This window comes from Parus major, chromosome 2 (genome assembly GCF_001522545.3).
Source record: "Parus major isolate Abel chromosome 2, Parus_major1.1, whole genome shotgun sequence".
Lineage (NCBI taxonomy): Eukaryota > Metazoa > Chordata > Aves > Passeriformes > Paridae > Parus > Parus major.
In genome coordinates, this window is record NC_031769.1 from 42,706,878 (window position 1) to 42,726,485 (window position 19,608).

Here is a 19,608-nt window from a genome sequence, read left to right on the forward strand (position 1 = left end):
GCAAGATGTTACCAAGGCTTTCATTAGTGCTTTAAATTACCAGGTACATCATATTACAGCTTTTTGTTATCAAATGTGCATGTAGCATCCCAGTTTCCCTCGCTCAGCAAGTGCCCTTTCAAACCACAGTTGTATCATACTGCCTGTACACAGCATGAGCTCAACAGAAATGACATTAATATTAGGACAATGACAACAACAATACACATATCAGGAGTTTCAAACAATCACAAATCCACTATAGTTAAAAAAAAAGGAAATCTGGGAAAGCCCAAGGAATAGGCCTCCTCTGTTTCAGGGGTCTGAATTAATCAGATTAGGACTATGTGAAGAGATTACACAATGCATGCAGAAAGCAAGGGAGAATGGAATATCTCCCCAGTAGGCTGCACCCATTTGTTTCAGAGACTACTGCAGAATTCACTTTGGGAAACAACACCACATCTCACAACCAGCCTGTGCTGAGGACTGCTGGAAGAAGAGTGAAGGAAAACATGTGGAAAGCCAGTTTGTCACGATGTTTATAGGTAGAACCACTAGGTTATGCACCAAGACAGCTATAGGTACAGAGATGTCACAATGGCTTACCCTGGGTCCGTGAAGGTTGAAAATTGATAGTGATGAGCTTACACAATACTGTGGATTTACCATTAAGGGCAACAGTAATTCAGGGATCTCTGTGGCTGACAGTATAATGAATCTTTCATTTCCTTTATGTCCTCACTGCCCATCCTTGAAGATTAGCTTGCTTAAGCTTTCTATTACCAACTGTTTTGTTTCACTTTAGTAAAATAAAATACATTAAAATACAGTAGAAGCCATTATCCACTTTAACCCATTTTCCCTACCACTTTTAAACTTGTGTTTCGCAGCCTGCTAACTGGAAACATGTGACAAGTAAATAAAAGGCAAGCAAATTGCCATAACCCTTCCTTGCACTAAGAACTTGCTCTTCCATTGGAAAACAGTTCTGAAGAATTGGAGTTTGAAAAGCTGTAACTTAATATGTAAATCCCTAGATACTTTCTAATGGCAGCAGTGCTCCTGTTCTTGAGCTGGAGTTGTGGGAAATACATATTAACTGGTCTTTGCATGTGCCTAACCACATGCCCTAATTAAAAAAGGCTTTCAAATATAACACGAAGGCATTAATGTCTTTCTGATGATGACCTTGAATACATTTGATAATTGAGTTCTTCCAGTCATATTTTAGGGAGGAAATGTCAGTAAAGATAAATTAAAGGGGTTTCCAGTGACTGCCAAGTTTCAGACGTGAAGGAGAAATGTGCATTGCTAGTACATGAGGATAAAAGAAGTAGTAGCCAGGTAGGGCAGAGAGGTAATTACACAGTATGCTTTATACAAGAGAATACAATTATAAAGATGTTAGTCCACTGCAGAAGGTACTGCCTTCAAAACCAAAACAGAGCTCTCAGTTCTGGGTGTTATCTGATGAGTTTGTGATGAGTGCAGGCAAAGTCCATGTTTAACATTTGAAAAGGCTGATCTGTATGCAAGAAGACAATTCACTATTGTCTATAGCTGCTGCTGGAACTTTCTGGTACAATAAAAAAATTTTTCTTTTTTTGTCAAATCTTTTTGGAAGATGAAGGCTTGTCTGGAAAATGTGAAACGGAACATGTGAGTAGCATTTGGTGTCTGAGACTTTATATGTGGGAGCAGAGGATCCTACAGGAAAAGAAAATATCTCCAGAAGAAGACTATTACCTTTGTGCATTAGATTTTAGCCCTTTAGCTGGCATAAATTAGAAATCACATAAACCAGATTGGAACTGAGCCACAATCCGTATTCCTATACTACGGGAAAAAACTGATACATCATATTATATTATATTAAGTATATTAATTTTTAGATACATGCTACAAAAAAAGATCAAACCCACATATTAAATGTTTCTTAATTTATTTACTGGAATCACAAAAAACTGTTTTTGTGTTTATGAAGAGCCCCACAAATCCTTTTACACCCTGTTCCTTGAACTGAATAGCTCCTGAGTGCACTCTAAATTAGAGCTGTGTCCCCCTGTAGTGCCATCTTACTTGGTAGCTATGTCAGAGATATGAAACACCAGCATTTACCCCAGGCTGACAGAGAAAAGCCCCTGGCTGGATCTCTCTGTGACTTTCAATACGGCACCATTTCAGGGAAAACAACTTGCTTTATTTAACAGAGGATTCATTCTGGAAAGGAAGACTGCCCCTTAATACATTTTGTAAGAAGAATTTAATAATTTACCAAGGAATGGCATGTAAGAGTCATTTCTCTGAAAGTAATGAATTGGTATCTAAGGGGATTCCCTTTCTTCAAAACAAGTTAGAGAAGTGAGACACTTACTGTAAACTGTATTTGGCAGCCTCCCATGATATAATCTAAGAAAGAATGCATCTTGTGTATCTGCAGACAAGAAAGCAAGACATTCAACTTAGCTGTGTACTGATAAAACAGAAGAGAACTGCCTGAAAAAAATAAAATGGAAGGAGGAGAGGGACCAACTGAAAAATAAGGTAAAGGAAGAATTATCAAATACAGTTTGAGACAGAAACAAAACCACAAACAGAAAAAAATAATCAAAATTCTAAACCTGTAGAAAGGAAAATTCACATAAAAAGTAGAACCAACTTCTCAGTGGGAAGTCAGAGGAAATTTTGCTGTTGGTTGAGAAGGAACAAGAGCAATTTTGTAAAAATAACAGAAGGATACACACAAAGATGGCGAGTCCTTCAGGTGATAGAATTTAGTATTGTTTTTACAATTGTACAAGAGCAGGAAGAGGGCAAGAGAAATGAAACGAGAGTTGAGGAAGTCAACTTACTTTTGAGATTCAAGTCCTTGTCTTTACTTTTTGTAGGGGATAGTTTCCATTGTTATTCTAGAGGCAGTTCCACTTTGTTTCAAGCACCATTAAAATATATCACTGAGAGCTTAGTAAAGAAAGAGTCAAAGAGCAAAACATACATTTACCTTGCACTGGTTAAGGATGACAATGCCTGAGTTCTTGTAGCTCTTCTTCTTTGCTTTGTACTTGGGGTTAATGCATTCCCATTGCACCTGTGAAAAAAATAGCAGTCACTCGCTGCAGGAAAATTTTATGTACAGATTGAATAATTAACAAAAACTGCACTGCCCAATTTCCACAGTTCACTAAATCATAACAGATAATGGTGCACAGAGAGGAAAAAAAATTAAAACTGTTAACTAAGCAGAGAATAGTTAATAGAAAAAGGCCCAGGGCAAACATCAGTCTTTGAACATATACATGTGAACGTGGCACTGAGGGAGACATCCAGATTCATTTGTTGCCATCTTCCAGTCTTGTAGCTTCAGGTGTTACATAAGCAAGATAGAGGATCTTTTGAGATCATTTAAGAGGAAAGAAGGAACTTAATAAATATTAAAATGCTGGTGAGAGCAACCTGATGCACTGTATTAGAAAACTGTTGTCACAGTAACACTGAGTTTTGTATTAAACCCATGATTAGAAAAATTCTGGCCAACAATCATCTCACTTTCTCCTTTAAGTCTGATAGTAAAATAAAAACTTAAGGAAATCAGTAAAGTGTTCACAAAGATGCAGCTAACTAATGATACACCTGAAATTTATACCTAAGAATATATTAAAATCACTTTTTGAGGGTTTTTTTATAGTTTTATTTAAAAATAGTTAATTTTACAGAAAAAACAGTCATACCTTGCTACTGAATTACATCTCCTTTTCTCATCATAACATCTCCCAGGTTCTTAGTAATTTCCACTTGAAATGTTCTGCCTTCCTCTGGTTTCAGGCAGAGTGATAAGGCCAAGTTTTCAGACCCTCACCTCTAATGTTCACAGTATTATTCATGGCTTTTACTGCAGGACTACAATGTACATTTGTACATGTAGGTGTCTGGTGGCATTTGTATATACAGATTTTTATCCGTAATATGCTGTTAGTGTGGTTAACAACATTACTATTTCCTTTCAGGGAGCTGTTTTCAAGTGTGGAGACAAAACATGTGATGCTGGGTAACAGAAAGAAATACAATTCCAAAATGAACCAGGATGTTCCATTATCTAAGAATCTCTTTTATGACATTTTGAAATTAAACATGTCTTAAGTGTTACAGTGTTTTGCCTACAATGGAAACCTGCCTAAGTATTACAATACTTTGTCTACAGTGAGGTACATATGTGATATATCTTAGCAAAGTGTTTGAGCACCAAAAACTATTTTTACTTTATGCTCAGACCCAGAAATTTCATCGAGCTTCAAACCACTGTCTAACAACAATTATTTGAATGTCTCTGAAGTAGTCCAGGCTTAGAGATTTTGTCACACATCAAAAAAGGAAGGCAAACCATATAACTTTGGAGCAATATGAGACCATTTTTGCACAGGGAAGGAGGGGTATCTTCATCACTATGAAATGGAGACAGGTGACAGAGTGAAGAATAGGAAAACACAAAAACACTGCTCCAACTGCAGGAAGAACATCTGCTTGCCCTCCCAGTTAGCCTTCAGCTTAGTTATTTGTCTTGTGAAACAAATTTTCCAACTGAGAAGACAGGCAGATACAGGCCCTCATGTTCAGGGGAAATCCTCTGTAAACGTTTTTTCTCTACTCAGAAGCAGCATTCAGGCTCAAGAAATAAAAAGCCCCTCTCTCCCAGCAAAGAGAATGCTCTGTAACACAACACTGGAGTGCAATAAGCCCATATTTGGGTCTGAAAGCAAGGCAAAAGCACTGCCTGCTCTCATCTTGATACGTTACTGTCAGGCAAAATGGTTTAACACACAGTTGTCTCCACACTTACCCGAAGCATTCCTACAAAGAAATCATGCTGTCTGTGTTCTATACAGAAACTGGGATATAACAAATAGAAAGGAAAAATAGGAGACAGGATTTGCATTCCTCCCTTTGATACTGAAATACACTGGAGAGGTGCAGCAGTTTTCCCCTGAACATCCAAGGTGAACCTCCTTAATTTTAGCATCCTCCAACATGAATATTTTTTCAATGTGCATATTTAAACAGGGCCTGACCTATATGAAGCCATATATTATGCACATAATTTCTCTCCTTAGGAAAGGATTATTTAAGCCTGAAAAAATATTCCATGGTATTTTTATGGAAGAAGTTTACAATAAATAAGGACCAAAGTGGCATAGAACATTATTTCAGTAGAGGAAAAAATATCTCAGGTTCCCTTTGCTAACTGTAAAATGCAACTATGAATGTTCACCTACTTTGCAAAGCATTTTGAGATGTATGGATAACAGTCCTCAGTAACTACCCAAGGCTCATTAAAATATTCTATGTGCAAGTCATTTTTGGCTTATATGGATAATAAAGCAAAGGCAAGAACAGATTAGAAAATTTACAGAAAGCAGGAAAAAAGAAAGAAAGAACAATTTTGCATGTATTTAATCTATTGATAATAGTATAACAAAGGGAGAGGAATAAGAGAGGAGAGAGAAGACATTTCCCAGTTCTTAAGCTTAAAAAAGCCAACAAGACTGTTTTACATAAAGCTCAATCTTCACTTACCCACCAAGATCCAGTTCTGACCTTGGCAATTCCCACAGTTCACGCTAAAGATGTAACAAGCATCATTTGAAGAAAATTCCTTATACAGGTCTTACTGTTTATCCAGCTTTTATAATGAGAACAGAGTTCAGAATACAGCTCTAAGCAGGTAAGTTGAGTTTCTCAATCATGAGAAACAATTCTCAAATATTTTGCTTGTATTGTTGAGGCTAACCTCAATTTCCAGTCTGTTCCTACATTCCCAGTATTGATTTGGTATCTGACATTGCTTTTTATCGATCCATTTTTGCCTTTAAATTAACTTTTCAGTTGAGAGGAAACTAATGGAATAGTCTGCAATCTGACACTAATGGTAAACATTCTGAAGTTTGGATTCATCAATCTGAAAGTCACTTAGCATTTCCTCCAAATGCCTGACAGCTCTGGGCTGTGCAAGCTCTTTCCCTATCAAACAGCACACAGAACCTGAAACAGAAAGCAACCTGGTTTTAAACTATCTACTGTTAATTTAAGTAATGTTGCAAATGTTGGTAATGGACTCCCAAGACTATACTGTGCTGGCATTCCTTTAAGACACTTAAATTTAAACCACCATGTGGAGAATTTCTGAACAAACTCCTTTTAGCTATTCTTCAATGAGAGCCAATGAGCTGATGCTGACACTTGGAAGGTCCCAATCCTCTTGTGCCTGTGATGAGGAGACACAGATCCCTCAGTGGGAGATGTTACTCTGCAGTGAGGAGTAACATCTCCCTCATTCATTCTCTTACAAAACCTTCAGAAGAGAGAAAAGCAAACAATGCAACCAGTTCTGCCACACACCAGTAAAGGGAAGTGGAGGTGACTACATGAAGGCAACCATTGTACAACCAAAATCTGGACAGTATGTGGCACAGGCTATGCAGAGAAAGGACTGAAGGTGTCTGGAAAGTTTCACGTACCCTAAGGCAAGACAAATGACAGCAGTTGCTTTCACTGGGACAGTGCCTGCAACCAGAATGTTGGGTAGGCCTGTGAGGAAAGGGCTACAGAGCTTGAATGGCTTGTTGTATGCTTGTGGAATAGCTTGTGTTAGCAAGATTGAGTTCTCCTGCCTCCCCTGCACTTCTTTGGTTTCTCTCTTCTTTCCTGTTCAGCTGCTGCAATGAATTACATGGTTTGTAAATGACAAAGGAGGCACTACAGTCTAATGGATGGGACAAAACCCCCAGTCGATAGCAGGCAGCATTATATCCTGCATTTTCTCTTTCTGATGCCTCAAGAAAAACAAGTCACTTTTAAATGAACTGAGTCTCCTCCTGCATAAAAGGCTATTTTATTTCTGCCATCCCTCCAGGCAAGAAGACAGGATAGTTTTGTGGTTTTATCCTCTTTCTGTCACAGAAATACATTGGCCAAAAGTGAAGGGCTGCCTTTACTCACTATCAGAGATTTCCTCTGGAAACTTGCCCCTGGGAATGAAGTGGAAATCAAAGCATTTCTTGCTTCTCCAGCCAAGCCCGCAGCCTCCCTTGTGCCTCTGAGGCTCTACCAATGGTTGTCTCCTCGCAAGGATTTGGCAGGTGCCTGGTGTGGCTGCACCCCCTGTGAGGTCTCTGCTGCCCTGTCTGGGGCCAGCAGCAGCTGCTGATGTTGCAGAGAGTCCTGGGAGAACTGGGCTGTCTCCTGATAAAACTGGAATTGTCCATAGGTGTCAATAACGTCTTGGTCCATTACCAGGATCTTAAAGGTCTCACTGTGCAGTCATCTGAAGAGCTACAGGATGGAAAAGCCCTCCCTAATAAAACCCTGAACCTGTAGGAATGTCAGTAGAGATGGAAAGTACAGCAGGGGTTTCTTCTCTTTCCATTTGTGTGTGTGCAAATGCACACGTGTCCATTTTTTATGTAACACAGGAACAGATTCTTCCCTTACATAACTCCTGTGCTGCATGAGGATCCAGGTGATTTCTCTGGCTTTTTTTCTCTCAAATCCCTCTGGCTTTATTGCCTTGATTAAAAAAAACCCAAGAAAGTGATTTTTTTTTTCCCTCATTAGTAGGGGATTTCTCCTTTCAACAATGATAAGCTTTAATAGCATTTACATTTATATAATCTCAAGCTTCTTCTTGTCCTATTTAAATATACTTGATAGATTAATATTAGAACACCTTAAAAAACTGCTACTGTACACACGTATTAAAAACATCATTATATGTATTCTTGGAAGAAATCCTAACACACAAACTCAGAGTATTTATTAGTATTTTACTTAAAAAGGATGGACTTATTCTTTGTGGGTTTTTTGACACACAAAAAAAACTGTGGGTTTTTTTTGTGTGCCAAGATTATGGTGAAGGAGTAAATAATAAAGTTTGGAAGGGTGGAAAGTGTTAAGAGAAGATTTAGAAACCACAGAATTACACGTTGAGAAAAGACTTCTAAGATCACTGAGTGCAACTATTAACCTACCACCACAAATTTCACCACTAAACCATGGGTCATGCAAGGGCTGTTTCAGATGTGCATTTGAACAAGATGTCTTTGTACCATTTTTTATTGGTGGTCAGTATGAAAACAGGGTAGGTGTCAGAACATAACAGTCTATGACCATAAGGTAATTTTTATGGAACAGAAACACATAAAGTTATTATCCTGCAGTTGTTCATGGTAGAAAATCTTAAAACAGGAGTCCAGCAAGTTTTCCCAGAATTCAGTCCTCTCAGTCATGGAGAAGCACCTAACACTCTGAAGGATTCAGATTCAAATTCAAGATTTGTGAATCTCACTCAAGACATACCACATTCAGAAAAGAAATTCATAAACAACTTATGCCACTTCTGATCAAAACAAGTGATCTCATTCAGGTAAAGAATTTTCTCTTCACACAGTACTGGTTCAACCACTCAGAAGATACCAGAGATAGATTCACAGCAGTTTTCTAAACAGGGCCTATCTCAAACATGCATTTCTGAGAAATCTCACAGCCAAGGCAAGCCAGCAAGCTCATCTGAGGCTGACACTCAAAACTTGAGATAATCAGTACACAACCCAGGGATGGAACAGTCTTAGAAGCACCACCATCTCATGTAAGTAAGCAAGCAGGTGACACATATGCATTCTGTCCATCTCAAGTGGTTCTGCAGCAGTTGACAGATTGACTACAAGACAAAAATATCTTTACTTTCAGAGAGGGAGGTTGAAGAATGGGTCAGAATGCTCTGTGCTTTCTGACAGATGAACTATGTACAATTAAAAGGCAACTTCAACATCCTTGTCAGCTCCCCCAGAGATGAGGTGAGCTGGTGAAATGGTGAGAAGCACTAGCAGATCACAGATGCCACACAGTCCATCCTGCTCACCAGAACTGTGGTACTCCCACTCTCACTGCTTAATGCATTTATGACAACTTGTGCTGCTGATTCCAACCAATACAGACCTTGCTGATGGGCAGAGATGGAGATCTGAGCCTCCTATAAAACCACACAGACTTGCAGCTGAACCTTAATCAAAGTTCCTGGATCCCCTATCAATGATGAATGTTCCTTCCAATTCTCTCCAGTTTCCTGGGAAAGTGAAAAACCCTGACTGACAATTACTAGCGTGTTTTGATTATCTTTGGACAGAATTAAAGCAATGTACTGTAGCTGGCTGTAAAGTCACAAAAGAAAATACAACCAGAACAAGAAGCTTCACTGCATCTCCTAGCAACTCAAATAGGGATGTCTGACCTGAGCTCTGCTCTTTACACAGGCTTCCACAGCATTTGAGATGAAGTTCCAGGCTTTGGCCCTCCTCTTCAACATTCACCACTCACTGTTGTGATGCAATGTGAAAGAATGTTAACACCAGGGGCTGAAGGATGTAGTTTTATTCCTCTGTCTGAAAGGAGTACTACATGGAAAACAGTACTTTCTGGTCTGAGACCATGAAGGGGTCTCTTCTAGGAACAAAGAACTATGTTTAACCTACTCATCTCCCCACCCACATATAATGTCTCATGTCTCTGATACGGCCTTCTTTATCAGAAGTAGCTAGCAACACATCTACTTGAAGGAAAACAACTTCCTTCTCTGTAATTTCCTCAAGGTTCACTATAACCTCTTTATTCAAAGTAAACACTCCATTGCACATGCTTTTTCTTTAATGAGGATAAAACTAAAGAAAAGAACTGGTAACTTCTAATCACATTCCTTAATGTTGCACAAAGGATGTTGACATAAACTATGCACTAACATGTTTTTATGGGGTCCACAGACAATGGTATGTATTTTCTTCATCAGCAATAGTTCTTTCTACAGAAGAGAAAAATGAGATAGGATGAGGGAGTGACAGGGAGAGAGTGAAGGGGAAAGGGAAATAGCATTCTGGCTCCAGCCAAGTGACGTGGCTTCCCACACAACTGACCTCTCCTGTGCAACATGTGATCTCTGTATTGTTTTCCGTAAGTTCATCATCTCCACCAGGACCTGCTCAAACTCCTACTGCTTGCTCTTGTCTGTCATGCAATTAGTGCTTACCAAACCCTGACTTCATCTGGGGCTAGAGCCATCTAGCATAGCTATTTATATTTTTGAACCACTATTTATCAGCCTATCCATTCAATCTTATTTCCCTCTAGAATAGGCTAAGAAACAAGGATTAGAAAAGAGGAGAAAGGAAACTGATTCCCACCTTGGTGGTAACTATGTCCCATGAGAATCAGTTACACCAACTGCACAGTTTTGAAGGTGCAAGCCCACAGAAAAACTTCACAGCCACAACAGAATAAGAGGAACAAGGAATATAAAGGAATATATAAAAAAGTACAGTTCCTAGGGTGTGTGGAGGAAGACTGCAGATAAAAAGTTACAGGTAAAAGACATCCTGCAGAATGGCAACTGGCAAGCCCATAGAAAAAGTAAGATTCAGGCACTTAAACCGTGGGACAAAATTAAAACATTTCTGGACAGTACTCTGATACTGCAGTGACAACCTAGAACAAGAACTGACAAATGGCTGCATTAACTTCTTATGCCTCTGAAACAGTAATCATCCTTTTTGCTAGCTGAGGATGAAAAAAAGCACACTATTTCTCCATCATAACAAAGAATACATAGTTTATCCTGCAGATCCACTCCTGGCATTCTGGACTACAAGGCTCTTGTCTTGGCCAAAAAGCTGTCTCCTAGGAAGGACCATGATGTGGTTTTAAGACATTTATGTTGAAGATACACACCCTTTACCACTCTCACACAGTCCCTTCCTGAGCCACAGGTGTTTGTATACAAATTTGGAGTGTTGACATGTCACTGGCCTTGTTAATGTTATTAATTCTGGGATTTGTTTACCACTTTATTTCCACTCAGATTTTGTTTGATAAAGTTTTGATCCTCTGACCTGATTTGAAAGAGCAAACAGGGTTTAATTTACACTCAGTGTTAAGAAGTTATTTATAATGGATTAATATGTGACTGATACATATCAGCAGTATTTTACACACATGAGCAGCATTTGCCAAACCTTAGTGTATTCTAAGAACTTTAACAGAAAACATCTAGAGGAGCCATAAATGTTTCTTGACCTATGGCATAGACTGACTACTTACCTTTTATCAAACACCTTCTGACTCTGTGTTAGATTTTTACTATTTTTACACATTTCAATACTATAAAGCCCATATAAAGCTTATTAGGCATTTGTGTTTTGGGTAGAGATCACAACAACAGCGGAACAATGAATACAAATTATCTGCAGGATCAACATTTTTAACTCCCCCTCAGAGAATTTATCAAAACTAACACCTTTAGAAGTAAGTAATAATAGAAAATGACAATTTCTGGAATTAGATATGCCAAATCACTTATCATATTAAGTAATTACTATCAACTTCAATTTGGAAAGATCAGGCTGACATAAAGAAGTGAAATTATTGATAAGCTAACAATTTCATTTTCCCTTAGGACTGTAAATCATGAAATACTTAGAAAACAAATTGGTTTCATCATGAGGAGTTTTAGTTAAAGCTGTCAGCAATGAATGCAGCACATGAGAAATGGAGAAAGATGGAGAATGACCCTCACCCAACAGAAGTCTTTAGGCCAGCAGGGAAATGCTTTGAGTAGCCAGAATGGGTATCTGCTTTGCAGCTCAGCACCTCATGGAAACCATGTGCTTGGACTCAAAGGAAATAAATCTTAGCAGAAAGAAATGCCTGTGGACTGGGAACTAGAAAAAAAACTTAAGCATTTCAGGCATGAAAGCACAGAAACAAATGCTTTTTTACATTTTCAGATTATTGTGTCCAGGTAACAGCAAAACCTGTGGGAGAAATCAACACAACTAAATTCTGGGAGATGACAAGGCAATGTCACCTGCTTTATGACAGGATTGTCTGGGGAATTCTGCTCTACAGAGATTACATCTTGAGATTGCTCAGGTGGTTTCCACTTACCTGTCTTCCCTCCATAGCTCCTCGCATTTCCTTGAAAGTTGAGCTAAATTCTCCAATGAAGTCATGCTTTCCATTGGAATCCCAGTCCCAAACTATGCACTGGGGAGACAAAGGGAAAAAGAACAAACCAGCACTTTTTTTTTCAGACAGAAGAGAGATTTTATTGAAAAACACTGCAGGAGAAATTATGATATACAATGGGTGGAGTGTTTTTTATCTAAAACAAAATCACAAGGCATATTAAAACCCAGTTCTTGTTTGGATCAAAACAAAATGGCAAGAGGAATCTCAGCACAGCTTGCTGCTGATAGTTCTGTCTTATGCAGTTTGCCTAATGAAGCAGGTCATGTATTTCAGAAGGAAAGGATTTCTTGTCTGCATCATTCTGCTAAGTGTGAAAATACAGGATTATGTGTATTTGCATATTCATGGTCAAACTGTGTCCTGACTTACCTGGTTGATGTGCTTTACAAATACAAATTAATATTCAAAACCCTTTTTGCCTTGGGCAAACATTACTTTTCTCATTTTTACAGTCAGTGAAGGTGAGACAATAGTTACAGACATCATTTTTTGAAATAGCTTTGAAATTATACACATCAGTGTTTGCTGCCCATCTCTTGGCTCTTTTCCAGTGTTGCTCAACAGTGACTATTCAAACCAAACCTCGCTGGTAGACTTCCCTAAATTCATGCATAAGGATGAATATCTCAATGAGTTTGAGCTTTGAGAATTTTATTTTACAGATTTTGCTAAATACAACTCAGCTAGCCAAGACTGAAGCACATAGCAATAACTACATGCTTCGCTAAATTGTAATTTTAAAACAGCTCCAAAGACAACAAAGGGGCTCATAGCTTTAAAGAACAAAATCCCAAATTCAGCCTTATGTTCTCTCTAGATAAAGGTCACATACACTGACTGAATCAGGAGACCTTTACTGAAAATGTCCTGCTGAAAAATATCTTTTAGGGTTTTTTTAAAAGCAGAAACGTGCTGAAGTCATCTGTCCTGTCACACACTGTTATTATCAGATGGTTCTGAGGGTAACAACAGTGGGTTTTGTCTGGCTTCTTTGTCTCAGCGAGGCTCAGTACTTTTGACCCAGCACTGGTGGTCAGACAGCATAAGAAGAAGAACAAGGATTGCTTCTCAAAGACTTCTCAAGCCATTTGAAGTGTGCTTGGTCCAAAGGGGCACTGAGTTCACTCAGAAGGAAACTGAAATCATTGGATGTCTACTGGATTTTGAGTGTTAAATATTTCCAAGAAAGCACTTTATTAAAACAGACTTCCCTGTCCACCAGCTATGCTTTCTACTCAGCCCAAATAATCCAGTCAAAGCTAGTAGGTCGACATTCCCTTTTGAGGGTGTGGGAAAGACTCTAGAAAGCTTGGGATTTGGACCATCCTTTCACCTCCTATTTTACTTGCTTTTTTTTTTTTTAATTCATTATTTTTTTTAAATGCAGGAATCCCAGACTAGAGGAAGATCTCCAGATCAAAATATTTTGCTCTGAGACTTGGAGATACTTTTTTAGCAGCTTTGACATTGAGGTGGTGGGCAGAGGGAAAAAAGGAGCAGTTCCTGCATGCGTTTGTTTACCGGCTAAATTTCAAACAAGAGTAATCAAATGAAAGTGGGTGTCTGATTCTGATAGTGGTAATGCTGCCTGGAAAAAAAACTAGACACAGTATTTCCAACACTAGCAGTCCTGGAGTATTCTTTCAGATGAAATCTTGCCTAAAAATTGCTCTCTGTTTCTTATCAATAGAAATTTTTAGATGAGCTGGTAACAAGAAAAAAAGTCCAAGAAAAACTAATTTAATTTACAAAAAAATTCCTGAAACAAATTTTGTTTTATTCAGCTGGAAAATGTCATTTTATTTTTTCCGTGAAATTCCTTGCTAATATAAAATGCTTATTTTTTATTGAAATTACTTTCTAAATATTTAATAAAAAATTGATCTCATGGGTGAAGCATTACTTAAAATAATTTTTTCTGTAATGGTTGCAAAAATCTATTTAAGATCTTAGAAACAATAGTAAATAAAAATATTTGTCAAGATGCCATAGCGAAATTGTTATAGATGTGCAAAAAGTGCAGTTTTAGTAATCCTGGAAACTTTGAAAACAAAGTTTATGGAAAAGTTACTATTTCACAAAGAGAAAGAATAAAAAAAGAACCCTTATTATGAAATAATCTAACCAGATTTCCTTTTCAGGTTAAGTCTCTAAACCAAACTGGAGCAAATAAAAACAAGAACAGACCCAAGGTTATCAGAGTCCTCCAGAAAAAGATACTTTGAAATACTTCTATTAGGGTGCCAACTTAGAAAGAGGATAAAGCTCTGAGTGCTTATTTGTGGTTAGAACTTTGAGCAGAGACGAGCAAAGCTAAATTACATATAAAATGTCCACTCAACAGGGATCCAACTGCTTTTTCTTTCAAGCTGGAGGGTTTCTAACTTTGGCTTTCAGAAAGCCAGATGGTACTTTAATCTTCATATTGGCTTCATGGAAAAGGCAAACAATTACAGTATTATCTCAGTGCCATTTGTTCAATTACAGCTAAGGGAGAAAGGGGATTCCCGCATACACATCCATTATGACTTCTTTTTTTCCCCCTGAGTTTCACATCTGGCCGTATAAATTAATTGTTACTGTCTAAAAAACATGTTGTACACAGTAATGATCCTGCCTTTCAAATGTGTGTCAAAAGCATTTCTGAAACATAGAAATAATGTGGTCCAGACATTTTTATAAAAATCCACTCAGACAGATCAAATAAGCAGGGAAGGATCTTTGCAAATAATCCCTATCCCATAATCAGGTAAAGACTACAGATGATAACCAAAATATTATTTCACTGTGAAATACTTTAAAGGGTTTTTTGGTCTCTCTTCAAATCAAATCCTCCACAATGTAAATCATACTTTATCTTTAGGCAAACCTAAGTATGTTCTTTGAGTCTCTACTCTTAGAGGTTGCTTAAGTAGATGTTTAACAGTATACCTACACTCTATTAAAAATCTCATTAATTTAAGGAAGCTTTCCATATACTTAATTTGAATGCTGGTGAAAGAATTCAGTCTCCTACCTACTGCTTACAAGCTCAAATAGAGGGAATAAGAACCTCTGCAAATGCTGCAAGGTGATGGAATAGCACTGACTGGAATGATGGAGAAATCTTTCACCCCTGCATGATCCTTTCTTCCTCCTCAAAATACCCGCTGCATGCAGGGAGAGGGAACACTGTTCTATCCTAATTAGAGCTAACCAGTAGACTAAGTTAAAATGACATCAGAGGACCACTTCTGGTCATCCACATCTTCATTCCTTCAGTTTTTCTTGTAAATAGTGCAAAATGAAAGATTTCTTTTAAAGCTGAAATTGAACCTTTCACTGGAGAAAGGTCCATTTTAAAAAGAAAAGGATATCTCAGGTGGATTCTGATGGAATTTTTTTCCTGGTTTAATTTCAGTTTTTTCACCAAGATTAGATTTTGCCAATCTTTGCCACTCTTGCTACAAAGGGCATTCAAGAAAGATTGCATTGGCATTGGAGCTACAACAGCACAGGCTTCTCTGGCTGATTTTCCTAATGGTTCCCAGAAGATGACAACTAGATTAATCTTGCTACCTCTGCATGAGCAAGAACTCACAAGATTTCTGATTTTATTGAGACTTTTTCCAAGTCTCAATCCTAGAGCCAACAAAATTACAGTACAATTGTCCTAAAATCATTCTTCCCATAGTCATCATCCTGGCCAGCTTTAACTAGAAGAACTAAGTAAGAGAAAGGACTGCCTACAGTAAGCACGTGTTTGTTTATGGGTGTCTGCAGATACTGAGGTTATTTTCCCTATACAGCTTCTGAGAAATGCTTATAGTGATTTCTCCCCATTAGATTTTCACAATGAGAGAATGATTATATACAGCACGTATGGGTAATGGAGAAATGTGGAACTTAACATGCAATTTATGAACATGCTCTGAAGGTTAGTTTCTAAAAGACTGGCAGTGAGTCTCCTGACTAAACCCTATCAGGAGGCAGCTGACAGACTGTGGAAATGTACTTTTTGGAAATAATCCATTCAAGTTATCCTCAGCTAGCCAGACACTGCAGACTATAGCATGCACAAAGCCAGTAAAAAACCTGAAAATTCTCATTCTTGCCAGCCTGAATTTCTCCAGCTCTGTTCAAAGTCCAGCCATGAAATGTTAGCGTGGCTTGTGCTGGTACTACTTTGCCACTTAGTTGGAGAGGAAGAGTGTTAGACAGTCTTCCTGACAACCTAAGAGCTTTACCTAACTTAAAACACTTGAATAACTTGTGACCAAAAGATACTGGCTTGGGTGGGAGAGAAAACCAAATCCTTGTCCCACTCTCCAGCTGCTCCATGCCAGCAGAAGTGCCAGACAGACAGAAAGGCAGCAGCCTCAAGCAGTCAGTGAATTCCCTGGAATAGGAGGCTCCCTACCCTGGTCTGGCTCTGGTCCAGGTGAGATTCTAGCTCATATGGTGCATCAAAAAGTAGATTTTTCTCTGTGTTTTTACTTCAGTATGTGTCCCCTGACACTAAATAAGGGGTGAAAGGGATACTTTTCAAGGAAGAGAACTCTCTTTGTCCATTAATCTCTCTGTCCCTAGCTATGTGGTAGGGTAACAGCACTGAACAAAGTGGCTAAAATTCTGAACAGAAACTATCTGGAATGGCTCTTCCTTGCATTTTTGTGCAACAAGATATGTTGTGGCTGGGCAAGAAGGAGAATGCTCATTGTTGGATTTGAATGAAATAAATTACAGTCCAGTCAGCCATAAATTTTTTACCAATTAACTCTAAACTAAAATAACACCACAATGATTTTTATAGGCAGAGTTTATATGACACTATGTCTCAAAGAAATGAGATCTAAGACAACATCAGTGACCTGCTCTGCTTCTTGTAGCCCTCTGAACTGCAGGTGGTACGAGGTGGCAAAAGGCTACAAACAAATGCTTCTTTGGTTCATCCTCTAGAATCTGTGAAAACTTAAAAAAAACCAACCCGAAACAAACAAACAAAAACCCCAACACATACACAAAAACCTCAACCACCCCCTCAAGCCCTCTCCCCAAAACCCAACACCAGCAGAGAAGGCGAAAAAGAAAATTCAGAAAAAAATGTACTTGAATATCAAAGTGATCTTTCCAGAACAGTCTGTCTCTCAGGGTTATTACTATTTGATAATGAAGTAAATATACTACTGTACCTCCCTAAATTATCCATACCCGACTTGGAATACTGAAAAAAAATATCTTTTTGTAGGAAGACCTTTATCCACTACCTACCCATTCTCCCCACTTGGGGTATCAGAAAAGTTATGATGTTCCGAAGCCAAATTCTACATTATAAACATCACAATACAGAAATTTGGTCTTTTCTGATGTCTATGAAATACTCCACTCTTTCTTCCACCCAAGTTGGTCATCACAGTTTTATCTTTTCAGTAGCTGTGCTTCTCCAGAAAGTGAAAATCAACTTTTTAAGTCTCATTTCCAATTTCCTCTGAAGTTGGCCTCCAGTGAGAATAGTGAAGCAGCTGAAATGAACCAATGTTTCTTGCAAGGCTCTCAGTGGTTGAAGCAAAGCCTTCTTCAGAGCACTGTAGATAAAATATTTTAACATTTTCTTCTCAGAGAGATTAACTCAATTCCTCAAACTAAAGTACTCAAAAACCCCCTGAACTAGTGGAGGAGAAAGAATTCATACATTATGCTGTTAGAATATGTGAAGCTGAAGCAGAAGCGACTTTCAAAGTTTTCTTCTTGACTACAGAGACACAATTTTTTTTTTAAAAAAAACAACTTCTATTCCTCTGAAAGGGAATGGACTGACACCAGTTCAGTCCACCAGCACAGCTGAGTTTGCTCCTTAAATATCAGGTGAAATACTGGCTCCATTGCAGGCAATGAGACTTCTCATATCATCCTCAACAAGTGCCAGGATTTCATTAACAACTTTGCTCCTCCTGTACATAGATGGTGGTAACTTATATGTTAAAAGTTTATAGCGTTCTACTGGTCTCAGGTCCTTTGCCTATTGAAGGACACTTAAGACACAAACTCAATGATAGCTTCTTCTGGTTAATGGCAAGAAATTCTGTGTTGAATTTGACATGCTGCAGTAATTATAGCAGTCAAGACTGACCCAAAACACAAAGGAAATAATTTTCCTGTGTATATAAACACATGGGAAGTTTGATTTTAAAATCATTTGCCTGGAGAGAAGAGTGAAGGGAAGGAGAATTATTGTTTTTCTACAAAATGAGGTAAGTACTCTGACTCAAAATCAAAGCCAGTGAGTCATTTTTGTTGACAGCTGTGATATGACACCTGCCTGAATCTACTTCAGTTCTTGAAAAGTGAAAACAGAGACTGTTTACAGAACCACTTCCACTGAGCCAGTCTCTACACCAGCACTAGAGATTTAAGTACATCAGCAGTGGCTCAGCAATGACAGGAATCCTCACAGTTGGATGTTGCCCTTTCTTGACAGCTCACAGCATGGAAGAATCATCAGGGTCATTTCAAAACCAATTACTTAAAACCATAGCTTGTTGATTACCCTTATTTGTATTACAAGGGTGCCTAGGAGAGTCAAACACAGATCTTTCTGCGCTGACTAATGAAGCCCACAGATATTCCTCTGAAACTGAGAAATATGGTATAAGTTAAATTATGTGAGGGAGAACTTATAACTGGATTTTCAATTACTTTCTAGGTTTTTCATGGTAAAAACCTAAATAAGCTTCTACTTAACAGTCACAGCTAGGTTTATGCAACAATATCCTCGGTATATAGACAAGCAATCATAGTTACTAAACAGGTTCAGCATGGACACAAATGCATGCACACTTCCATTTCTGCAGATGAGACCTAATATACAGATCTGTGTAGTTGTATTACACTTTCTTTATATTAAAGAACTCCATGTTAATAACAGCTTCTTTGGTATGTGTGCATTCCCCATCCAAAACACCCCATGTAACTTAATATGCAACACAGAAATTGGGCAAGTTTTTTAGTATCCTGCTTGTGGTCATGAAGACTTAGTTGTGCAACAATTAAGAGACCAGGCTGGAGCATTTTTAAAGTAAATATAAAATGTTGACTTTCCATGTCAATCAACCAGATTTAAGTTTTTGCAACTGTCTTTGTCCTTGTAGTCCACAACATAACGTACAACATTTTTCAATTACGATAAACCAATAGCAAAATATAGTAAGAGCAAAAACTTCTGCAAATAACTCCTCTGAGTATTGTGAGATTATCAATATGCCTCCAGTAGCTCTCTCCATGAATATCCCTTCTTTTAGTTCACAGTCTTATTCTTATTGTTCTGTCCTTACGCAAAATAGTATTTCTAAACTTTTGTGAGGATGATAAACTAGTGTACTGACCCAGCAGTGCCTCCTCCCATTAAATGTATCTGAGATTTCTGCTCATTGAAGTTACCAACAATTCCCTACATAGCTAAAAAGGGCATCAGTCATTGGCAGGCCTCTCTGGGTTACCTTTTGGAGAAGCTGCAAACACAGCAGTGAATATGGCTGCATATTTAAAAGCTCTCAGACAGAACAAGACTCTATCCAGTTCCCACTA

At 38.2% G+C, this 19,608-nt stretch overlaps 1 protein-coding gene across 2 annotated transcripts in view; it reads right to left on the reverse strand.

The window, feature by feature from the left end:
* The window catches only part of CPNE4 (copine 4), a 224,686-nt gene that overhangs the window by 41,691 nt on the left and 163,387 nt on the right, over window positions 1-19,608 (reverse strand). For both annotated transcript variants that reach the window (XM_015620105.1, XM_015620104.1), the window contains 3 exons: window positions 11,962-12,060; window positions 2,984-3,070; window positions 2,357-2,416 (listed from right to left, as the gene is read on the reverse strand). In XM_015620105.1, the coding sequence (XP_015475591.1) occupies window positions 2,357-2,416; window positions 2,984-3,070; window positions 11,962-12,060 (246 nt within the window). The remainder of the gene's footprint in view (window positions 1-2,356; window positions 2,417-2,983; window positions 3,071-11,961; window positions 12,061-19,608) is intronic.